At 35.9% G+C, this 25,552-nt stretch overlaps 3 protein-coding genes across 46 annotated transcripts in view; all 3 read right to left on the bottom strand.

The window, feature by feature from the left end:
- Window positions 1-11,339, bottom strand: part of LOC127495731 (gastrula zinc finger protein XlCGF57.1-like) — a 60,563-nt gene extending 49,224 nt beyond the window's left edge. The window contains exon 1 of the mRNA XM_051862922.1: window positions 11,194-11,339. The gene's annotated coding sequence lies outside the window, so the exon portion shown is untranslated. The remainder of the gene's footprint in view (window positions 1-11,193) is intronic.
- Window positions 1-23,964, bottom strand: part of LOC127495711 (gastrula zinc finger protein XlCGF49.1-like) — an 88,834-nt gene extending 64,870 nt beyond the window's left edge. For 6 of the 36 annotated variants that reach the window (XM_051862732.1, XM_051862733.1, XM_051862734.1 and 3 more), the window contains exon 1: window positions 14,142-14,276. Coding sequence is in view for 28 of the 36 variants with exons in the window: in XM_051862760.1 (XP_051718720.1) it covers window positions 8,006-8,679; window positions 17,475-17,559 (759 nt within the window). In the remaining 8 variants the exon portion in view is untranslated. Of the gene's footprint in view, window positions 1-7,687; window positions 8,680-8,946; window positions 9,196-11,193; window positions 11,340-13,436; window positions 13,686-14,141; window positions 14,279-17,474; window positions 17,703-19,168; window positions 19,315-21,981; window positions 22,067-22,099; window positions 22,229-22,379; window positions 22,547-23,340; window positions 23,480-23,837 lie in introns of those variants that run through there. The other 30 variants (XM_051862718.1, XM_051862741.1, XM_051862749.1 and 27 more) reach the window with 23 other exon arrangements.
- On the bottom strand, window positions 96-23,974 carry LOC127495748 (zinc finger protein 239-like). 9 transcript variants are annotated; one of them, XM_051862984.1, is made up of 4 exons: window positions 23,341-23,436; window positions 22,523-22,567; window positions 2,782-3,030; window positions 96-1,749 (listed from the first exon to the last, which is right to left on the bottom strand). In XM_051862984.1, exons 3-4 carry the CDS (start codon window positions 2,864-2,866, stop codon window positions 737-739), a joined length of 1,098 nt encoding a protein of 365 aa, XP_051718944.1. In that variant the 5' UTR covers window positions 2,867-3,030; window positions 22,523-22,567; window positions 23,341-23,436; the 3' UTR covers window positions 96-736. The 9 variants fall into 9 exon arrangements, with proteins under 9 accessions (XP_051718944.1, XP_051718947.1, XP_051718945.1 ...); XM_051862987.1 differs by lacking the exons at window positions 22,523-22,567; window positions 23,341-23,436 and adding an exon at window positions 23,838-23,974; XM_051862985.1 differs by lacking the exon at window positions 22,523-22,567 and having other exon boundaries at window positions 23,341-23,479.
- Between the last annotated feature and the right edge of the window lie 1,578 nt (window positions 23,975-25,552).

Genomic DNA, 25,552 nt, shown 5'->3' with positions numbered 1-25,552 from the left:
GACATTAAAAAATAAAGGCTTGGTAAACATTTAAAACTCTTCGCTCATGTGATTTCAGGTTTCCAAACTAAGTAAAACGCTACTCCCACTCCAAATTCAATTCAGTTCATTTCACATTTATATATGTATAGCACTTTTCACAATTCATATCATTTCAATGCAGTTTTACAGAAAATGCATTTGTCTATATCACAATGTAAGAGTGATCTGTTATCACAGATGACTGTGTCCAAGAAATGTATTTCAGAAATGTACATATACAAATCACGCAGTTAGTTAACTATGTATTAATTTAGGGAGCTCATTGAAGTAATTATTACAAGTTGTGAACATAATTACAATATATAGAAAATATGGAAAATATGAGCAACATGAGCACTTGTAAGTTCTTTCTCCAGTATAAATTCTTTGGAGCCATTTCAGTTTATGTTTGTAGTAAAGCTCTTCCCACAGTCACAACACACATGAACTGAACTGAGCTGAACGATGACATCACTGTTCTCCAGAGCTGCTGTATAGATAAATGAACTAAATTAGTAACTAATATTATATATATATATATATATATATATATATATATATTTATTTATTTATTTTTTTTTTTTTTTTTTACAGTGGAAATGAATCAACACTTAACTTACTCAAGCTGGACAATAACACTATTTTTTTCCTAGAGCTGCTATACAGCCAAAACAAAATTTTATTTTCCTGCTGTAAAGCTGCTTTGAGACAAAGTTTAAAACTCAGTGTGAATAAACAGATGCTTTTTTAAATCTGTTGCATCTCTGAAACTCTCCCCACACTGAGTAGAGTGATATGGCTTCTCTCCAGTATGAATTCGCTCATGTGATTTCAGGTGTGTAGACTGAGTGAAACTCTTGTCACAATATGAGCACTTGTAAGGTCTTTCTCCAGTATGAATTCTTTGGTGCTGTTTCAGATGGTCAGTTCTAGTAAAGCTCTTCCCACAGTCACAACACACATGATCTCTCACTTCATCGTGTGTTTTCTGGTGCACTTTAAAACTCTTCAGCCGTGAAAAACTCTTTCCACAGAGAGAACACACATAAGGTCTCTCATCTGTATGTACTTTCAGGTGATCTTTTAGATCTGATGACAAAATAAAATCTTTACCACACTGATCACAGTTAAACGTTTTATTACCAGAGTGACGAATCAGATGAGTATTGAGAGCTGATGCTTGAGAAAAACTTTTTCCACACTGAGTGCATGTATACGGTTTTTCTCCAGTATGAATTCTTTGGTGCTGTTTCAGACAGCTAGCTCTAGTAAAGCTCTTCCCACACTCACAACACACATGATCTTTCACTTCATCATGTGTTTTCTGGTGCAGTTTAAAACTGTCCAGCCGTGAAAAACTCTTTCCACAGAAAGAACACACATAAGGCCTCTCATCTGAATGAACTTTCAGGTGTCGAATTAGATTTGGTGAAAAATTAAAACCTTTTCCACACTGATCACACTTGAATGGTTTTTCTCCAGAGTGAACGTACAGATGATGTCTGAGACTTGATGTTCGAGAAAAACTCTTTCCACACTGAGTGCATGTAAACAGTTTCTCTCCAGTGTGAATTATCATGTGTGTCTTAAGGTTTCCTTTATTTGTGAAACTCTTTCCACACTGTGAGCAGGTGTGCAGCTTTTTGGCTTTTGTTCCTTGAGTTTTGAAGTCACAGTGTTTCTTTACATCATTTAGTTTGTGTCTTTGCTCCTTCACTTTCTTCTGGTCTAAAATAAACATATTAAGCTGTTAGAATCAGTTCAATGAGGTTAAATATGAAAATTAAAAACACTCAGCAGAAAACAAGACACCTGTCTGTGTGAGTATAAAGTATCAGTATCACTTTACAATAAGGTTTCATTGGTTAACTAATTTAGTTATCATGAACTAACAATGAACAATACTTCTACAGCATTTATTAATCTTAGTTATTGTTAATTTCAATATTTATTAAGACATTATTAAAATTAAAAAAGTTTTATTTGTTAACATTTTTTTTAAGTAATATGAACAATTAATGAACAGCTGGATTTTTATTAACATGAACAAAGATTAATAAATACTGTAACAAATGTATTGCTCATTGTTAGTCCATGTTAGTTAAAGGGGAACTATTATGCCCCTTTTTACAACATGTAATATAAGTCTCTGGTGTCCCCAGAATGTGTCTGTGAAGTTTCAGCTCAAAATACCCCATGGATTATTTATTATAGGATGTTTTGAAAGCCCCTATTTGGAGTTGAGCAAAACATGCTGTTTTCATGCATGTATCTTTAAATGTAAACGAGGGTGGAGCCCTTACAGCTCCTGTTAGATTGGATACTCCAGCAGCAACAACTACTATGCTATCACCACAAAATTTGAATCAGATGCAGCTCATATATAGAGGGACATCGCCAAAAAAAGAATTATTCCCCTACCTTATTATCTTCCTGAGTCATTGTGTCATATAAGAAAGATATATAAAATTATAATAAAAAAATATTTTCGAGTTACAGAGTCTACATTTTTGTATGTCACTCAGAAAAAACAACTCTGAAAATGCCTTCAGGGCTTAAGGGGTTAATACATTAGCTAATGTTGACAAATGAGACCTTATTGTAAAGTGTTACCAAAGTATCTTTGATGTGCGAAGGTCAGTTCTGTCATTCACTTGTTAATATGATTAAAACTGGGTTATGATCATTTATCATCCATATACTGATTATTTCACATCTACCAAAGCAGTCAACAATGAAGAATCAAGAATGGACACCAACCTGTTTGTTCCTCAGTATCTTCTTGTTTTATTCTGGATGGTTCTGGATCACTCATGTCTTCAATCTCCTCTTTAATAAACTCCATCTTTAACAGTCACACAGATTTCAGCTGCTACACCTGGAGTTTGTCCTTCTCTTGTAGGATGATGTGAATATTCCCAGTATTTATTGGTGAATTGTTGTGGGAGGAGCTTCACTGCAGGTGTGAACTGTGATCACTGTGTGATACTGACGCCCACAGGACCACATCTGGAAAAATCAAAGACAAGTTACTGAATGTATAACTTTACACTTAAATTAAGTGAACACATTTCTACCAGGGCTATGGAGTATTTTGAAACAAATTAGATATTAATTGCATTTAAAACAAGGTTTCTTCAATTTTTGTCCAAAGTCTGACAGAAACAACAGGACCATCATGTTTAACTGAGCTGCTGAAAAGCTTCATTGTCTCCAAAAGTTCTCTGTTTTCACCTCATTCATTATGGTGATGTCTGAGATATTCTGTAAAGTGGCACTTCAAGCACATTTTATTGGTGTAAACAGCTGAGGCTGTGAAAAACTCTCTGCCAACATATTATTACACTCTAACGATAAACCTGGAAACAACGCATTTCATTACATTGGTACTTAAACACGTAAACTCTGGAGCTGGTTAATGTTAAACTCGGTAATCTGTGAACATCTCTCACCTGTAGACTGGCTTCATTTATGATCGTTAACAGCGTCGCTTTCAGCTTCAGCTGGTGAAAGTTTCAGCACTCGTCTTGCTCGTCTCTCGCGCTTCTCTCTTCTGCGCATCCTCAGTGCGCGGTGTCATTTTTCTTAAAGGGGCCGCATATTCTTAAAGAGCCCCTATTATGCTTTCTCGAATACCACCTTTCAGACAATGTGTTATATAGCTGTTTGTGAAAGTAAAAGGTCTGCAAAATAATTATTAAAGATCGACGTGCACAACAAGATATTAGTTCTGTCCCCAATGATACACTATACACTATGCACTTATGCACTATGTACTCATCCGTGTAGTGTGTGAATTTTATAAGGTTATTAAGCATCAGAGTCTGATAGCTCCACTCCCTCAGCAACATAATATAAGTTGTGACAGTTGAGTGCATGAAGATTGCATAAACATTCCACACTTCGTTTTTTCCATTAATTTAGTGCATCATCCGGGTATTTAAAATGCACTTTTTCTTTTTGGAATTTTCAGTGTGAACACTCTATTCGCACTATTTAAACGTCATAAAATAGTGCATAAATATGCAAATTGGGATGCACCTATTGTCTCCTAAAAGAAACAATTGATTTTGAACTGCCGCAATGAGTCGTCAGCAGTTCCAGTCTCACTTTATGTTACATAACAATTTAACACATTTGCATAATGCCAGCCTATGGTCTTCATTGGCCTCAATGACGTCTCTTACTGAAATATGTAGTTGAAAACCCATGAAAGATTTGTTATTTAAAAAATCCACATTGCTTTATACATATTTTGGATAATGGGGGCGCCATTTTGTTTAGGTGCACAGTGCATTCTACATCGATGACGTCAAATGGTTGCACTCGTGAGCTATTGACACTACCCTGTTGCTATTTTTACTGCAACAAAACTCAGAATATAATATACGATGCCACATTGTGAGACTTTTGGTTGTAATTTTCAGTCGATGGGCAACAAGAGAAGCGATGCAAGTTTTCACTGCTTTCCTATAGTGATAAGAAGTGGAGAAACGAATGGTAAGGTTTGAACTTCCTAAAGACCCACATCTCTCCACTTTTTTTTTTTTAGTAGACCAGCTACTGAAAGAGCTTACAGTTTGTGATGGCTGTAAGCGTAGGCTTCAACCAAATGCCGTACCTGTTGTGGAGCCTGACGAGGGCAGCCTATAACACATCTCGATTGAGACAGACTGCCTCAGAGCTTGTGTGCTGTGATGCACAAGATATCTGTGATCACATAAAACAGGAGCATCTTCTCAGCATGTGTGTAACTGTGTGTAATGCATTCAGGTGACATTGGACGATTTTTACACGTCAATCATAAAACAGTAGTTCGAATAGCGACAAAGACATTACACGTCTTCAATGTTTTCACCCTTATTAACTTTGCACTCTGGCTCAAATTGAAAAGGCCGATCGGCTTTTAAAAGGAACCCCACGGATATTAAGACTTGTATGCCTTGCTAGATTACTGTTGCCCAAAATATACAAATGAAAAAGTATCAAAGGCATCAGGGCATCAGTGAAAGAACAAAGATGTGGTTCTTTAGGAAGTTTTATTCATCCATATTCTTCATAACTTCCCATTCTTTTCTCCTCTTATTGCTAAAAGCAGTGAAGACTTAAATCTCTTCTCTTGTTGCCCTTCAACTGAAAATTACAACCAAAAGCCGCACAATGTGGCATCTTATATTGTGTTCCAAGTTGCGTAGCGGTAAAAATAGCAACAGGGTAGTGTCAGTAGCTCACGAGTGCAACCATTTGACGTCATCGACGTAGAGTGCACTGTGCACCTAAACAAAATGGCGCCACCCCATTGTTCAAAATATGTATAAAACAATGTGCATTTTTTTTTAAATAATATAAATCTTTCATGGGGTTTTCTACATCCCAAGCAGGACTAGGATTAAGACTAAGAAAGAACGAACAGAATATAACAATAGATATTCAACAATAATCTGGCAAAGAGTTGAGAGAACAGGAGGGTAAAGTAGCAGAGAGAATCAGAGAGTAAAGCAAGAACAGGTGAGGAGATAGTTGAACAGATGAGTCTATGTAGCAGTAATGAGAGGAGAAAGAGAAACAGGGAGGAGATCAAACCAGACTCATGACAATTAAGCCATCCAGGTCTAAATACCCAGGGTTCTCTTTATGATGCTTGACACCGTTTGCCCATTTGAAACTCTTTTCACACTGACAGCAGTTTCTCTCCAGTGTGAATTTTTAAGTGTTCCTTAAAGTTCTTTTAACTTTTAAAATTCTTTCCACACTGATGACATGTGAAAGAGTTTTTGGCTTCTGTTTTATATGTACAAACCCGATTCCAAAAAAGTTGGGACACTGTACAAATTGTGAATAAAAAAGGAATGCAATAATTTACAAATCTCATAAACTTATATTTTATTCACAATAGAATATAGATAACATATCAAATGTTGAAAGTGAGACATTTTGAAATTTCATGCCAAATATTGGCTCATTTTGGATTTCATGAGAGCTACACATTCCAAAAAAGTTGGGACAGGTAGCAATAAGAGGCCGGAAGAGTTAAATGTATATATAAGGAACAGCTGGAGGACCAATTTGCAACTTATTATGTCAATTGGCAACATAATTGGGTATAAAAAGAGTCTCTCAGAGTGGCAGTGTCTCTCAGAAGTCAAGATGGGCAGAGGATCACCAATTCCCCCAATGCTGCGGCGAAAAATAGTGGAGCAATATCAGAAAGGAGTTTTTCAGAGAAAAATTGCAAAGAGTTTGAAGTTATCATCATCTACAGTGCATAATATCATCCAAAGATTCAGAGAATCTGGAACAATCTCTGTGCGTAAGGGTCAAGGCCGGAAAACCATACTGGATGCCCGTGATCTTCGGGCCCTTAGACGGCACTGCATCACATACAGGAATGCTACTGTAATGGACATCACAACATGGGCTCAGGAATACTTCCAGAAAACATTGTCGGTGAACACAATTCACCGTGCCATTCGCCGTTGCCGGCTAAAACTCTATAGATCAAAAAAGAAGCCATATCTAAACATGATCCAGAAACGCAGGCGTTTTCTCTGGGCCAAGGCTCATTTAAAATGGACTGTGGAAAAGTGGAAAACTTTTCTGTGGTCAGACGAATCAAAATTTGAAGTTCTTTTTGGAAAACTGGGACGCCATGTCATCCGGACTAAAGAGGACAAGGACAACCCAAGTTGTTATCAGCGCTCAGTTCAGAAGCCTGCATCTCTGATGGTATGGGGTTGCATGAGTGCGTGTGGCATGGGCAGCTTACACATCTGGAAAGGCACCATCAATGCTGAAAGGTATATCCAAGTTCTAGAACAACATATGCTCCCATCCAGACGTCGTCTCTTTCAGGGAAGACCTTGCATTTTCCAACATGACAATGCCAGACCACATACTGCATCAATTACAACATCATGGCTGCGTAGAAGAAGGATCCGGGTACTGAAATAGCCAGCCTGCAGTCCAAATCTTTCACCCATAGAAAACATTTGCCGCATCATAAAGAGGAAGATGCAACAAAGAAGACCTAAGACAGTTGAGCAACTAGAAGCCTGTATTAGACAAGAATGGGACAACATTCCTATTCCTAAACTTGAGCAACTTGTCTCCTCAGTCCCCAGACGTTTGCAGACTGTTATAAAAAGAAGAGGGGATGCCACAGTGGTAAACATGGCCTTGTCCCAACTTTTTTGAGATGTGTTGATGCCATGAAATTTAAAATCAACTTATTTTTCCCTTAAAATGATACATTTTCTCAGTTTACATTTGTAAACATTTGATGTGTCATCTATGTTGTATTCTGAATAAAATATTGAAATTTGAAACTTCCACATCATTGCATTCCTTTTTTATTCACAATTTGTACAGTGTCCCAACTTTTTTGGAATCGGGTTTGTATGTTGTGAGACATTCTGTTCAGTTTTTGAACAATATGTTTTTCTTTTCTCCAGTTATGAAGTCCTGATGATTGTCCTGTAAATCCATTATATTTGTTCACACTTACAACTTGCAGTGCAGTACTGGGATATTTAACACCATCTGTAAATAATGCAGATGGTCAAGAGTTTGTTTATTGCTTCAACTACATTTGCCAAATCTGGTGAACTGAAGCTTTGGAACTTTATAATTCATACTCTGTTCATTAAATAGATCAATCAAGACCAGATGTTGTTTCTGTTTTATTTCTCATAATTGTATGTACAATTAGAAGACAATTTAGTACACTTATATTTATGTAATTTTCATATATACTATCTAATTCAAGAAAGACCTATTTACACACAATCCATCCTTACAGAAATAAACCACAATGATTTTATTTACACTAAGAGTTGTTGACTGGTGAAACTTGAGCTTGAAGCTTGAATTTTTCTAAGATTTTCACCAAATTCACAAAATTAAACGATAAACTTTTAGGAAAAACTACATTTTTTAATCGCACACAGTTTACCTGTGAGGTATTTGACATGAAAACAAATGTTGCTCACTTGCAACATGTTTTCATATGAATTACAAGGTATAATGAACGTGTAAATCTCTTCTCACACTGAGTACAGTGGTACGGCTTCTCGCCAGTATGAATTCGCTCATGTGATTTTAGGGTTCCTGACACAGTGAAACTCTTGTCACAATATGAGCACTTGTAAGGTTTTTCTCCAGTATGAATTCTTTGGTGCTGTTTCAGATGACTAGATGTAGTAAAGCTCTTCCCACAGTCACAACACACATGATCTCTCACTTCATCATGTGTTTTCTGGTGCAGTTTAAAACTGGTCAGCCTTGAAAAACTCTTTCCACAGAAAGAACACACATAAGGCCTCTCATCTGAATGAACTTTCAGGTGTCGTTTAAGATCTGATGATAAATTAAAATCTTTACCACACTGATCACATTGAAATGTTTTTTCTCCAGAGTGAAAGCGCAGATGATCCTTGAGATTAGATTTAAATCTGAAACTCTTTCCACACTGAGTGCATGTATATGGTTTCTCTCCAGTGTGAATTCTCATGTGTTTCTTAAGGTTTCCTTTTAGTGTGAATCTCTTTCCACACTGTGAGCAGGTGTGCAGCTCTTTGACTTTTGTTACTTGAGTTTTGACGTCACAGTGTTTCTTTATTTCATTTAGTTTGTGTCTTTGCTCCTTCACTTCCATCTGGTCTAAAAAAAAAAAAAAAACATATGAAGTACTTAGAATAAGTTCAATGAGGTAAAATGTAAAAATTAAAAAAACAGCAGAAAACAAGACTGTCTGTATCAAGTATCTTTGATGTGCAAAGGTCAGTTCTGTTATTCACTTGTTGATATGATTAATACTGGGTTAAGATCATTTAGATGGATTCCTCAATCATTTATCATTCATATACTAATTATTATTTCACAGCCGCCAAAGCAGTCAACAATGAAGAATCAATAATAGACACCAACCTAATTGTTCCTCAGTATCTTCATGTTTTATTCTGGATGGTTCTGGATCACTCATGTCTTCAATCTCCTCTTTAATAAACTCCATCTTTAACAGTCACACAGATTTCAGCTGCTACACCTGGAGTTTGTCCTTCTCTTGTAGGATGATGTGAATATTCCCAGTATTTATTGGTGAATTGTTGTGGGAGGAGCTTCACTGCAGGTGTGAACTGTGATCACTGTGTGATACTGACGCCCACAGGACCACATCTGGAAAAATCAAAGATAAAAGTTACTGAATAATATATACTGGATTACTTTAACATCAAACACATACGGTGCCTTTAATTTGGATAAAGTATAGAGCATTTTGATGGTTACATATAAAACAGCTCTATATGAAGGTTGCTAATTTTTATGTAACCCAGGATATTATAAGGATGAAACAAGACACAGATTATATTATTCAATTAATTTCTAAACTAATCAAAAATTATAGATAAGATAACAGAATAAACAATATGCTGAGACTGAATAGAGGAGGGTTGCAAGTATAAGTAACAATTCTTCTAAACAATTGTAAAATTTCAGAAAGTGATTTCAGAAAGTTCTAATATTAGAATAGAACTACATGTTGCTTCAGTAGAAAAGTTGTTTGAAAAAATGTGAATGTCTATGGTAACACCCTAAACTGTAAAAAATATATGATTTAAACAACTCTACAGTTCAAATAATACCAGATTTGACCAAATAAAACATTTTTGAAAAATGATAAACCTCACATTTGATTTAAGCCTAATAAATGATTACGTACGTATATGAACAGAAACGGCGACAGGCTGAATGAAAATGCAAACTCACTCTCTGACTGAAGGTGGCGCTTATGGAAAAGCAGAAATACAGCGGTTACTCCTGAACACAAGCAGCTTATAAACACTACTTTATTAGGCATCATAATGAGGAAAGATAAAAGGAGATGTCCTTGAAACCTTTATGAAACTTTAATTTCCTTTCAGATATACATTCAAATAAAAACTCCTCAGATCTGCACTAATCATGTGAATTGCGTATTTCAGTGTCAGAAAAAAGAGTTTGCAGGTATGGTTTATGTAGCCTTTAATAGTATTTTTAGTCATGTACTTAAACCTGAGGGGTAAAACATTAAAACACATCGATAGGTGATTATCACATAAAGTGACGATCCTGTAGTTTGTCTGACACTAATGATGTGCTTAATGAGCCAATTTACAGAAGATCTCAGACATCATCATAATGAATGAGGTGAAAACAGGGACTGTTGAATGAGATGAAGAAGCTTTTCAGCGGCTCAGTTAAACAATACGACTCTGTTATTTCTGTCAGTCTACTAATTCACTAATTGCCATATTCACTAATTGCTGTATTTTGTTGAAAAACAAATGCACAAATGATGGATGAATGGATAGACTTTGCTCATTCACATAGCTTGAATGTCTAAAACATGTCTAAAGGGGGTTAATGAGTTCACTTGCAGGAGTACAAAGCAAAGATAGAAGGAATATTGCTTTTTGTTCCAGAAAGTTCCCATATATGGAATTGTTATTGTCTGAATGTCTGTATTGCATTTCTATATGTTGTTCTTGTATATGTTCTATATTCAATGCATATTAATAATTGGATGAATCCCTGTACCACATAACATATCTATACAGTATAAGTTTATATTGGAATAAACCTTGAAAAAAGCTCAAACTTTCTCCATCAGCTGAGTAATTAACCATGCAACTGTCAATAAAAGGATTGAGAATGATGGCACGAAAGGAAATTATTTAACATTTGACAATCAAAATTTGGATAACAAGCCATCTGTGAAACCAGGGGACATAGCCTATGTCCTTGATTTTAGAAATATAGACTCTAGAGCATTTTGATATGGTTAATAGCATTTAAAACGAAAACAATTTTTCTGTAACAGATATTATATAATAATATTACAATCATATTATATTCATAAAAGAATTAAACCTGTGACTTGTTTCATCCTTATTAAATCTGCTAAAGTTGCTCATTTTTATATGACTCCGGATTTTATATGGATGAAACAAGTCACAGGTTTCATTCTTTTATGAATATAATATGGATTAAACAGAAATCTAACAAAAATAGCATAATTCATACTCTATATACAGACTGAACAGAGGCTGATCAAAATGAATGACTAACGTTATATAATTCTCTGTAAGTTGTATACAATGTATACATTTAGGCAACACAAACATCCATTCTTACCTTATAAATGGAACATCTCTGACCTGCAGACTGGAAATATACGGCATCCTAAGAAAATATTACAAATTTGTCCTTCATTCACGATCGTTAACAGCGTCGCTTTCAGCTTCAAACGATGAAAAAGTTTCAGCTCTCGTCTCTCGCGCTTCTCTCCTCTGCGCATCATCAGAGCGCGCGGTGTCATGTTTCTTAAAGGGGCCGCATTCAGTCGGTGCGTTCCAAACGGGATATATCGCCCTCCGAAGGGCAATTCGGAGTGAAAACAATCATGGCCGCCATATTGAAGGGTCGTTCCAAACTGAAGTGCTCAAAACTGGCCACTTCAAAGGGCCCTTCGGAATTAAGGATTTCGAAGGGTACAACTGAGACACCGTTTCTCAATATGCGTTCTTGTCTGTTCTTTTGTTCTTGTGGACTTGTGAAATGTCACCAAGTACTGTTCCAATTCAAAGTTCACATCTAGCCAAGTACAGTTCAAACCCCCGGATGTGTTCTTGATCCGCCCCTTTTATCGAGGATGCATTGAGAGGTGACTTGTGCGGACTTGAGACAGCTAGGTATCCCAGAATGCATCTCGCACTAACCAGCAAGCGTCAATAGTAAAGGAGAAAACCCGCGTAATTTAAATATATTACTGTTATTATGTCATGATATGTAGTTTTAAGAGTTTTATGTGTTTTGAGACGTTTTTTTTCTCCAGTTATGAAGTCCTGATGATTGTCCTGTAAATCCATTATATTTGTTCACACAACTTACTGCAGTATTAGGATATTTAACACCATCTGTAAATAATGCAGATGATCAAGAGTTTGTTTATTGCTTCAACTACATCCACCAAATCTGGTGAACTGAAGCTTTGGAACTTTATTGTTTCTAAGCAGTCAAAAGAAGATAAAAATGAACTCCAACCTCTTTGTATTTATCACAGTATTAAGAATAAATGTTAAAAAAATAAAAATAAAAAAAACTCTCATTAATGCCATTAAAACTATATAATTCATTCTCTGTGTTCATTAAATAGATCATTCAAGACAAGATGTTGTTTCTGTTTTATTTTTCATAATTGCATGTACAATCAGAACACACTTAGTAAATATGAAAATATCTAATTCAAGAAAGACCTATTTACACACAATCCATCCCAACAGAAATAAACTACAATGATTTTATTTATACTGTAAGAGTTGCTGACTGGTGAAGCTTCAACTCTTAAATCTTTCTGTTTTTCTAGGCTTTTCACCAGATTCACAAAATTAAACGAGAAGAACTTTTACAGTTCACACACAGTTTACTTGTGAGGTATTTGACATAAAAACAAATGTTGCTCACTTGAAACATGTTTTCATATGAAATGTAAAGCTTGATAAATGTCTAAAACTCTTCTCACATTGAGTACAGTGGTACGGCTTCTCTCCAGTATGAAGTCGCTTGTGTGATTGCAGGTGCCCAAACTGAGCAAAACTCTTGTCACAATATGAGCACTTGTAAGGTTTTTCTCCAGTATGAATTCTTTGGTGCCGTTTCAGTTCACCAGATGTAGTAAAGCTCTTCCCACAGTCAAAACACAAATGATTTTTCACTTCATCATGTGTTTTCTGGTGATGTTTAAAACTGTCCATCCATGAAAAACTCTTTCCACAGAGAGAACACACATAAGGCCTCTCATCTGAATGAACTTTCAGGTGTTTTTTTAGATTTGATGAAGAAATAAAATCTTTACCACATTGATCACATTGAAATATTTTTTCTCCAGAGTGAAAGCGCAGATGATCCTTGAGATTAGATTTACATCTGAAACTCTTTCCACACTGAGTGCATGTAAACGGTTTCTCTCCAGTGTGAACTCTCATGTGTGTCTTAAGGTTTCCTTTTAGTGTGAATCTCCTTCCACACTGAGAGCAGGTGTGCAGTTCTTTGGCTTTTGTTTCTTGAGTTTTGACATCACAGTGTTTCTTTATTTCATTTAGTTTGTGTCTTTGCTTTGTCACTTTCTTCTGGTCTAAAATAAATGTATTAAGCAGTTAGAATCAGTTCAATATGGCTAAATGTGAAAATCAAAACAAGACACCTGTTTGTTTGAGTATAAAGTGTCTTTGATGTGCAAAGGTCATTTCTGTCATTGACTTATTAATATGACTAAAACTGGGTTATGATGCATTTCTGTCATTTATCATCCATATACTGATTATTATTTCACAGCCACCAAAGCAGTCAACAATGAAGAATCAATAATGGACACCAACCTATTTGTTCCTCAGTATCTTCATCTTTTATTCTGGATGGTTCTGGATCACTCATGTCTTCAATCTCCTCTTTAATAAACTCCATCTTTAACAGTCACACAGATTTCAGCTGCTACACCTGGAGTTTGTCCTTCTCTTGTAGGATGATGTGAATATTCCCAGTATTTATTGGTGAATTGTTGTGGGAGGAGCTTCACTGCAGGTGTGAACTGTGATCACTGTGTGATACTGACGCCCACAGGACCACATCTGGGAAAATCAAAAAGTTACTAAATGTTTAAATACATGTAAATTCAGTGAACATGTTTTCTATCAGGAATGTGGAGTATTTTGATACAAGTTACATATTAATTGCATTTAAAACAAGGTTAGTTTAATTCTTGTGCAAAGTCTGAGAGAAACAACAGGACCATCATGTTTAACTGAGCTGCTGAAAAGCCTCTTTGTCTCCAAAAGTTCCCTGTTTTCACCTCATTCATTATGGTGATGTCTGAGATATTCTGTAAAGTGGAACATTAAGCACATTTTATTGGTGTCAACAGGCTAAACAGAGTCTGTGAAAAACTCTTCCAAAAAATTATTGCACTCTAACTTTAATTAATAATAAACCAGGACAAACAACGCATTTCATTACATTGGTACTTAAACACGTAAACTCTGGAACTGTTTAATGTTAAACTCTGTAATCTGAGAAACATCTCTCACCTGCAGACTGGAAATATACGGCATCCGGAGAAAATATTCCACATTTGTCCTTCATTCACGATCGTTAACAGCGTCGCTTTCAGCTTCAAATGGTGAAAGTTTCAGCACTCGTCTTGTCTCTCGCGCTTCTCTTTTGCGCATCCTCAGAGCGCGCGGTGTCACGTTTCTTAAAGGGGCCGTATTTTCCTAAAGCTCCCCTCTGCTTTTTCGAATATTACCTCTCAGGCAATGTGTTATATAGCTGTTTGTGATTATAAAAGGTCTATAATTCATTCTCTGTGTTCATTAAATAGATCGATCAAGACAAGATGTTGTTTCTGTTTTATTTCTCATAATTGCATGTACAATCAGAAGACAATTTAGTACACTTAGTATATATGAAAATGACATGAATATATCTAATTCAAGAAAGACCTATTTAGCACACAGTCCATCCTGAGAGAAATAAACTACAACGACTTAATTTACACTGTAGGAGTTGTTGACTGTTGAGTGAAAAAACTCCATATTTTATCTCACAGTATTTGCTATTTGACATTAAAAAAAGTGAGTGAGAAGGCTTGATAAATGTTGATGTGATTTCAGGTGTCCAAAGTAAAACTCTAGTCCCAATTCAATTCAGTTCACATTTATTTGTATGGCGCTTTTCCCAATACATATAGTTTCAAAGCAGCTTTACACAAAATGCATTTGTCTCATGTGATTTTGCTCATGTGATTTCAGGTGTACCAAACGAGTGAGACTCTTGTCACAATATGAGCACTTGTAAGGTTTTTCTCCAGTATGAGTTCTTTGGTGCCGTTTCAGACAGTCAGCTCTAGTAAATCTCTTCCCACACTCAAAACACACATGATCTTTCACTTCATCATGTGTTTTCTGGTGCTGTTTAAAACTCTTCAGCCGTGGAAAACTCTTTCCACACAGAGAACACACATAAGGCTTCTCATCTGAATGAACTGTCAGGTGATCTTTTAGATCTGATGACAAAATAAAATCTTTACCACACTGAATACAGTTAAATGTTTTATTACCAGAGTGACGAAGCAGATGAGTATTGAGAGCTGATGCTTGAGAAAAACTCTTTCCACACTGAGTGCATGTATACGGTTTTTCTCCAGTGTGAACTCTTTGGTGCCGTTTCAGTTCACAAGATGCAGTAAAGCTCTTCCCACACTCACAACACACATGATCTTTCACACCTGTATGTATTTTCTGGTGCAGTTTCAAACTGTCCAGCCTTGAAAAACTCTTTCCACAGAAAGAACACAAGTGAGGCTTCTCATCTGAGTGAACTTTGAGGTGTTTTTTTAGATATGATGACAAATTAAAATTTTTACCACACTGATCACACTTGAATGGTTTTTCTCTAGAGTGACAGAGTAGATGTTTATTAAGACCTGATGATTGAGAAAAACTCTTTCCACACTGAGTGCATGTATACGGTTTCTCTCCAGTGTGAATTCGTATGTGTTTGTTAAGGTTTCCTTTGTTTTGGAAACTCTTTCCACACTGTGAGCAGGTGTGCAGCTTTTTGGCTTTTGTTCCTTGAGTTTTGAAGTCGTTGTATTTCTTTACGTCATTTAGTTTGTGTCGTTGCTCCATCACTTCCATCTGGTCTAAAATAAATGTATTAAACAGTCAGAATCCACTGAATGAGGTTAAATGTGAAAATTAAAAACACAAAGCAGAAAACAAGACACATGTCTGTGTAAGTATAAGGTATTGGTAACACTTTACAATAAGGTTTCTTTACAAGGAACAATACATCGACTAATACATTATTAAAATCAAAATTGTATTTGTTAACATTTGTTAAGTAACATGAACATGGTTTTTATTAACTTTGTAATTAACATTAACAAAGATTAAAGGTGCAGTAGGTGATCTGGGAAAATGTTAACTTTAGCCTGCTAACATTGAAAGCATAAGTCCCACCCACCCTGCAAAACCCAATCCAAAGCTACACCTCCTCCAAAACACATGAACGCGCACAGACCAGACGACCAGAAACAACGTTATTGAATTACATCATGTGTCAATTACCGGAGAAAAAAAACTTTACAGTACAGTGAGTAACAGTACTACAATAACGAATGTAAAAAAAAATTGGAAATTGATGACAGCTGATGAAAAACTAACAGCACTGAGTACAAACAAAACCCCATCGCTGTCTTTATAACCAGAAAGGTGATAGTATTTCAGCAAAAATATAATGTAAACATTGTCAGAATATCAAGCGAAGAAACAACACAAAACTATCTTTTGTGCTAAGCAAGCACGGCACGCACAATACCCGCAGGGACGCTGAGGGTATTTTCATTGAAGGTGGAAACACAACGTTTTACTCAATGTTTGTAGCAAGACTCAGAAACAATGGCCAAATTATCTGGTGGTGGTGGCCTTACGAATCCATGCACCAAAGGTGTGGATGTTGTACTTTGCTCGCCTTGAAAATATAAAAATAGTTCCCTATTAGACGCTGGGTGCTGCTGTCTTTGATCTAATTAGTAAAGGTACACAAACTGCACCTAGATGATGCGTTACTATCAAAACAAAAATCGAATTATATCATGTACCTACCTGTCCAAAAGAAATACTGCAACTATTCAGACCCTTTGACTCCCGCAGTTGTCTCCAGCATGGAAAAGCATTAATTCAGGGTTTTAGCTCTTTTATGATCCAGCCTCTTTTTCGTTGTAGCCCTTTTTAAGACTGTCTTTCATTTGGTCGATACTTTTCCAGTGCCACTTGTTGTCGGTTCAGAAGGAAAGTTAGGTTGTTGCTGTCATTCTCGCTCTGACTCTGCACAGCGTACAAGAAACACACTGAAGTAGAGTTGTCAAAAGTACTAACTTATGATGTCTGCCTAAAAAGGTTGCGCAGTGGTATGCGAACACACGCTGGCCAACAGGGAACACGTGCTATCATTTCATTTGGAGTGAATGCAATGATTAAACATACAATTTATGGTCCTACACCTTCCACAAACTATATACTGTATATTTATCAAAATACATTTAGAACGCTTAACATAGTAATTCAACTCTGAACCACCTAAACAAGTCGTAAAGATGTCGAATCCCACGGCTTCACAAATTAGTAATCTTTAAAATAGCATAACGGGGGCACTTTAACAAATGAGTCCTTATTGTAAAGTGTTACCAAAGTATCTTTGATGTGCAAAGGTCAGTTCTGTCATTCACTTATTAATATGATTAGAACTGGGTTATGATAATTTAGATGGATTTCTCTATTATTTATCATCCATATACTGATTATTATTTCACAGCCACCAAAGCAGTCGAAAATGAAGAATCAAGAATGAACACCAACCTATTTGTTCCTCAGTATCTTCATGTTTTATTCTGGATGGTTCTGGATCACTCATGTCTTCAATCTCCACTTTAATAAACTCCATCTTTAACAGTCACACAGATTTCAGCTGCTACACCTGGAGTTTGTCCTTCTCTTGTAGGATGATGTGAATATTCCCAGTGTTTTTTGGTGAATTATTGTGAAAGGGGCTTCACTGCAGGTGTGAACTGTGATCCTTATTTGATTCTGAAAAATCAAAGATAAATTACTGAATTTATACTGAATTAGGGTACAACGGGGCTAAAGGCATCCCGGGGTAAAAGGTGCCTTTGATTTTAATTTACTCTGAACCACTAGATGGCACAAAAACTTGTCATAGCACTTTCCAAAATGTCTGCTTTTCAAGATGCACTTGAAAATTTGGCTGATCCTTGAAGCGATCGTGGTCAGCAGCACAAAGTTGATTCTGTGCTAATTTGATCTGATGTTTTTAAAAATGTTGTAGATTTAAGTAGCAATTGAGAAGTGCTAAAATTATTGAATATATTTTGAGATAAAGGTCTTCTTAATGATTTTCAGTTTTGTTCAAGCTACTTAAAGCAACAGTTTTTCAATAACAAAGAATATGTAAAAGTATTGTATTTGGGGTAAAAGGCACCCCTGTTGTTGGGGCAAAAAGCACAATAATTAACAGCTGTCTGACTTTTCCATTTGTTGACATGACATGGTTAGATTGAGATGGTAAATATCATATATTAAGTTGGGTGTCAACCAAACCATCATATTTAAAAAAAAATATGACATTAATCATACAATACAGTAAAATATAATTTTGTTACTACTGTACATCTATATTAATTATGGGATCGCATTCAATGATTTCAGAATCTTTACTTTTTTAAAGTAATTTTGTTTCTGTATTTTAAAAATATATTTTTATATTAACATTGATTACAGCATATTTATTGAACAAAAATGAATTCTAATATTTCTCAAGATAAACAGAAAATAGTGCAAATTTTGCTAAAGTTTAGCAAAGTAAAAGGTTTTACATAATTGTTTTGAACAAGTTTAAACTTAGACATTATTAAAAACATTATTTTAGCTAAAGTTGGTTCCTCTTGCCACCACATACATTTATAAGATCTTTAAACAAAATAAACCACTTTTATATTTTATTTTCACACAAAATCTGTTGCTCCATAAATGTTCAATACAAACATATATATATTTCTTCTGGAATCATACACGAAGGGTGTAGTGAAAAGCACATTTTTTTCTTAAGGTGTGCCTTTAGCCCTGCTTTAATTACATTTTTGAACATTTGTTTTCTGTCAGGAATATGGAGTATTTTGATACAAGTTAGATATTAATTGCATTTAAAACAAGGTTTGTTCAATTATTCTCCAAAGTCTGAGAGAAACAACAGGACCATCATGTTTAACTGAACTGCTGAAAAGCTTCAGTCTCCAAAAGTTCCCTGTTTTCACCTCATTTATTATGGTGATGTCTGAGATATTCTGTAAACTGGCACATTAAGCACATTTTATTGATGTCAACAGAGTCTGTGGAAAAACTCTGTCAACATATTATTACACCCTAATAATAAACCAGGACAAACAACGCATTTCATTACATTAGTACTTAAACGCGTAACGTTAAACTCTGGAACTGTTTAATGTTAAACTCTGTAATCTGAGAACATCTCTGACCTGCAGACTGGAAATATACGGCATCCGTAGAAAATATTCCACATTTGTCCTTCATTCACGATCGTTAAGAGCGTCGATTTCAGCTTTAAATGGTGAAAGTTTCAGCACTGGTCTGGTCTCTCGCGCTTCTCCCTTCTGCGCATCCTCAGAGCGCGCGGTGTCATGTTTCTTAAAGGGGCCGCATATTCTTAAGGCGCCCCTACTGTGCCTTTTCAAATATTACCTTTCAGCAATGGCTGCATCGGAAAACATGGGCAGCTGAATTTGTGCCTTTCTGCCTTATAGGCAGTGTTTGCACACGAAGGCACCTCACGAAACTGATTTCAGACTTCTGAGGTAGCATATAACAGTGATCTACAGCAAAATAGAGCGAGAACTAACAAATACTTATTTACCACAGTAGTAATTTCTCACTAGAAATTACGCCGGAAGTGGAAAACGTTGGTCAAAAACATACATTTACACACAAACTGACCACAAACCACAACTTTCAGATGAGCCTCTTTGTATGATACAAACTTTATAACTCATTCTATGTGTTTATTAAATAGATCAATCAAGACAAGATGTTGTTTGTTCTATGTCTCATAATTGCATGTACAATCAGAACACAATATATATAGGCTACACTTAGTAAATAAATAAATTATATGAATATATCTAATTCATATAAGACCTATTTAGCACACAATCCATCCTGACAGAAATAAACTACAACAACGACTTTATTTACACTGTAAGAGTTGTCGATTGTTGAATAGGAAAACTCCATATTTCATCTCACAGTATTTACTATTTGACATAAAAAACAAATGTTGATAACTTGCAACATTTTTTTCATATGAGAAGTCTTGATAAACATGTAAAACTCTTCTCACACTGAGTACAGTAGTACGGCTTCTCTCCAGTATGAACTCGCTCATGTGATTTCAGGTGTACCAACCAAGTGAGAGTCTTGCAGAAGTGTAAAGATTAACTGAAAACCATACTTTAGTAAAAGTACAGATACCTTACAGGGAAAATGACTCCATTACAAGTTACATGTCACCAATTTCAATACGACTTGAGTAAAAGTCTTAAGAGCATCTGATTTTAACTGTACTTAAGTATATTACTCTGAATGTAGGCTCAAAGATGCACTAGTCCTCGACATGCCGGTGAAAATAAGAAACCATTGATTTGTAAGATGAGAAATCATGTTTATTTTCTAAAATCAAAATAAAACTGAACACTTAAATATTGCAATAAATCAAGGTTGACACAACAGCCTCTCAAAACTCTCAAGTCTCAGTTAAGCTCAAGTGCACAAAAAGGCCATAAGTAAAATGATATCCTTCAAAAAAGTCTTGTCACTATAGTGGATAAATAAAATAATGTTAAGTAAAATTAACTAGTCAAAGTCTACTTGCACTGGATGTGCTGATTTCAGCCTCATCACCGGCTGCAGTCATGACCTCATCTCCCAAATCAAACATCTGCAATTCAGCAACTACCGCTGCTAAAGCACTCGAATTCACGTAAAGTAGCCTTGTTGACAAGTTTGGGGGAGTAAAGGCAAAACGCACAAGATATAGTACCTTCAATGCCCTTAGATGGCAATATCGCTTATTTATAACAGAAACAAACTGCTGCAGAAAAAGTTAGGTGCCATGCAAAATTTAATGTGTAATTGCATTACCCATCACAGTACATCTGTACACAGTACAAAAAGTACATTTACTCATTAAAAAAATGTTACTAGGTGCAGTAAATCCCTTCCCACACACAAAGCACACATGATCTTTCACTTAATTGTGTGTTTTCTGGTGCAGTTTAAAACTCTTCAGCCATGTAAAACTCTTTCCACAGAGAGAACACACATAAGGCCTCTCATCTGAATGAACTTTCAGGTGTTGTCTAAGTTCTGATGACAAAATAAAATCTTTACCACACTGACCACATTTAAATGTTTTTTTCCCAGAGTGACGGAGCAGATGAACACTGAGAGCTGATGCTTGAGAAAAACTCTTTCCACACTGAGTGCATGTATACGGTTTCTCTCCAGTGTGAATTCTTTGGTGTCGTTTCAGTTCACAGGATGCAGTAAAGCTCTTCCCACACTCCAAACACACATGATCTTTTACACCGGTATGTACTTTCTGGTGCAATTTAAAATTGTCCAGCCGTGAAAAACTCTTTCCACATAGTGAACACACATAAGGCTTCTCATTTGAATGAACTTTCAGGTGACTGTTTAGATTTGATGATGAATTAAAACCTTTACCGCACTGATCACAGTTGAATGGTCTTTCTCCAGAGTGAATGTGCAGATGTTTATTCAGACTTGCTGCTTGAGAAAAAGTCTTTCCACACTGAGTGCATGTATACGGTTTTTCTCCAGTGTGAACTCTCATGTGTCTGTTAAGGTTTCCTTTATTTGTGAAACTCCTTCCACACTGTGAGCAGGTGTGCAGCTTTTTGGAATTTGTTCCTGGAGTTTTGAAGTCACAGTGATTCTTTACTTCATTTAGTTTGTGTCTTTGCTCCATCACTTTCTTCTGGTCTAAAATAAATGTATTAAGCAGTTAGAATCAGTTCAATATGGCTAAATGTGAAAATTAAAAACATTTAGCAGAAAACATGACACCTGTCTGTGTGAGTATAAAGTATCTTTTGATGTGCAATGGTCAGTTCTGTCATTGACTTGTTAATATGATTAGAACTGGGTTATGATCATTTACATGCATTTCTCTATCATTTATCATCCATATACTGCTTATTATTTCACAGCCACCAAAGCAGTCAACAATGAAGAATCAAGAATGGACACCAACCTATTTGTTCCTCAGTATCTTCATGTTTTATTCTGGATGGTTCTGAAACACTCATGTCTTCAATCTCCTCTTTAATAAACTCCATCTTTAACAGTCACACAGATTTCAGCTGCTACACCTGGAGTTTGTCCTTCTCTTGTAGGATGATGTGAATATTCCCAGTATTTATTGGTGAATTGTTGTGGGAGGAGCTTCACTGCAGGTGTGAACTGTGATCACTGTGTGATACTGACGCCCACAGGACCACATCTGTGGAAAAAAAAAAAAAAAAAGTAGTTATTAAATAATATATAATGGATTACTTTAAATACATTAAAGGCACAATATGTAAGATTTTTGTAATAAAATAGCCAAAAACCACTTGCAGTGTGATACACTTCATGCAGCTGTGTACTTACATTATCCCAAAAGTTCCCAAGGATTTGTAAATCCAGAGAAATTCCAATTTTAAATAATGACTCATTCTTGTTATTGTCACCTATCAATATCGTAATATCTGCGCTATCCTCAGTTTCCACTTGTAGAAATCAAGGCAACTCACAAGGACAAATGCGAAAGTGTTGGTTATACAGCATCTAGGATGACGCTGTTGTGTCGTTCAGTCATCATGGATCACGATTATTCATTGGAGAGTACAGAAAGTCCCGGAAAAAAAAGGAAAATGAAAAAAAAAACGTAATCATAGATCAACTGAGGCAAGCAGTTTTTGGACAAACGGAGAAATAGAACAAGAATCAATATCGACGAGGCGTTTTTGAGATGTAGAGAGCTTCGCGACAAACTTGGACTTGACAGAGACTCCGCTCTCGCATGTTTTAGTAGAGAGGTAAGCAAATATATATTATTTATTGTACTGTTAGTAATAGTCATGTACAGATGATTTGAATAGATATGAATGTCAATAACAGCACATGTAAACAAAGCAAGTTACAGATATGATGTGACAGCTGATAATGCAAAGGCAGATTCACTTGAAAAACTATCAAGTGTTTGTAATTGTATATAATTCTGTGTGGGTTATGCTGATGAAATTACACATACAGTTATACTGCACTTCATTTGTACTTCAGTAACGCTTTTTATCAAGTCTGGTGACAAAGTCTATGGCAGTGAAATTAAATACAGTATGTGTGTTGCACAAAAATATTTAGCCATTACTTGCAAATACTGTGGGTTAGTTCAAATTTACTTACGATTGATTTAAACGCATAAAACTGTGCAACATTAACCCTCCAAATAATTTGGCAAATAGTCACATATCTGTAACAGGCTAACATAGCATTAAATGTCATATTCCTTGCAGTGAATTCATTATGATGACATAAAACATTACAGATAATACAAAAACTAATGCATTACCTCATCCGTAAACATGATTTGTGAATTCCATACTTTGCATGGTGAAAACAACATCTCCCATCGTTCCACTCTCCTTCATAGTGTCATCAAGCTTAGCCTTTGTTATTGCTTTGAAAATGCGAAAACTTACATATCGTGCCTTTAAGTGAAATATTATGTTTTCTGTAAGGAATATGGAGTATTTTGATACAAGTTAAATATTAACTGCATTTAAAACAAGGTTTGTTTAATTCTTGTTCAAAGTCTGAGAAGAAATAACAGGACCATAATTTTTAAGGGAGCTGCTGAAAAGCTTTGTCTCCAAAAGTTCCCTGTTTTCTCTAAAGTGGCACATTAAGCAAATTGTATTGATGTGAACAGGCTGAAACGGTCTGTGAAAGACTCTCTGCCAACATATTATTACACTCTAATAATAAAAAACCAGGGCAGACAAACAACGCATTCATTGCATTAGTAATTAAACATTTAAACTCTGTCGTCTGAGGAACATCTCGCACCTGCAGACTGGAAATATACGGCATCCGGAGAAAATATTCCACGTTTGTCTTTCATTCACGACCGTTAACAGCGTCGCTTTCAGCTTGAGCTGGTGAAAGTTTCAGCACTCGTCCCGTCTCACGCCCTTCTCTCTTCTGCGCATCCTCCTCAGAGCGCGCGGTGTCATGTTTCTTAAAGGGGCCGCATATTCCTAAAGCGCCCTCTGCTTTTTCGAATTTTACCTTTCAGTCAAATATATAGCTGTTTGTGAATGTAAAAGTTCTATAATTCATTCTATCTGTGCAAATAAATAGATCGATCAAGACAAGATGTTGTTTCTGTTTTATTTCTCATAATTGCATGTACAATCAGAAGACAATTTAGTACACTTAATAAATTTGAAAATTACATCAATCTATATATTTCTAGAAACACCTATTTAGCACACAATCCATTCTGACAGAAAAGGTTGACTGTTAAGTGGAAAAACTCCATATTTTATCTCACAATATTTACTAATTGACATGAAAACAAATGCTGCTCACTTGCAACATTTTTTCATGTGTGTGCGAAGGCTTGATAAACATTTAAAAACTCTTCTCACACTGAATACAGTATTACGGCTTCACTCCAGTATGAACTAGCTCGTGATTTCAGGTGTGCAGTATGAATTTTTTTGGTGCCATTTCAGATGACTAGATGCAGTACAAGAACATTTATAACATACTGTTACATTCATCACAATGTAAAAGGAAACAACAATAAGAAAAAAGAGAGAGAAGAAAGAAAACACGCATGTTCTCACGCTTCTCTCTTCTGCACATCCTCAGTGCGCGGGGTGTCATGTTTGTTAAAGGGGCCGCATTCAGTAAATCACATCTCCGCAATGTTATGAAGCAAATGCACTATCATAATAATTAATAATACACAATAATAATATATAATATATGGATTTAACATTCTATTCAACCGATTACAGTTACAGTATTGTTTTTCTACATGTCTCCCTAGCATTTTTGCAGCCTAATTATAGGGCACCTTCTTCTTTTGAATACATAGATATAAGGTTTGTTCGAGATGAACTACACTAGCCTGCCACCGGCTGGTGAGATCTGCTGGTTGCAGGTGGGGGAGGAGTACAGAGACGGCCATCAGGTCAGACACTGTGTGCTTTCCATAGTATGCTGAACCAACGTCATTCATGGCAGACCACGCGATTTTTGCGTTGATTGTCGCAGAAGAAGTGGATGCGATTGAAATAAGAATATATATTTACTACATAGCGTAATTTTTGTTAATGTTTTGTGTGTTTTGTTTGAATATCAGATATTCAATATCAAGATTGGTTAAATACAGGAACGTGTCTAAGAAAAAACAAGCAACACATGTCGTCCTTGTCATCACGGAATCTGACCAATGAGAATAAAGTATGTTGTCGACCAGGCTTTCACAGCCAATTTTGAGCAACTTCAGCAGGTTTTCCTGCGGAATTGGGCTACTTTTACACTGTTGCCGCGGGTTGTTTTTTATGTCCGCAGGTTTAATCAACCCAAAATAATGCAATATTTAGTCCCTGGAATGCAAATTTTACCAGGGAAGTCCCGCCAAAAATGCAAATTTTACCCCCTGGAACGCGATTTTTACCATGCGACCCCTCTGAAATGCGACTGGGCTAGTTTTGAGAAGCAATTGGGCGGGTTTTGTTGTGAAAACCTGGCAACCCTGAACTGCAGCG

The sequence above is a fragment of the Ctenopharyngodon idella genome, chromosome 15 (genome assembly GCF_019924925.1).
Source record: "Ctenopharyngodon idella isolate HZGC_01 chromosome 15, HZGC01, whole genome shotgun sequence".
In the NCBI taxonomy this organism is placed as follows: Eukaryota; Metazoa; Chordata; class Actinopteri; order Cypriniformes; family Xenocyprididae; genus Ctenopharyngodon; species Ctenopharyngodon idella.
Note: the sequence above shows the minus strand (reverse complement) of the source record. Positions and strands in the feature narration are given on the sequence as shown.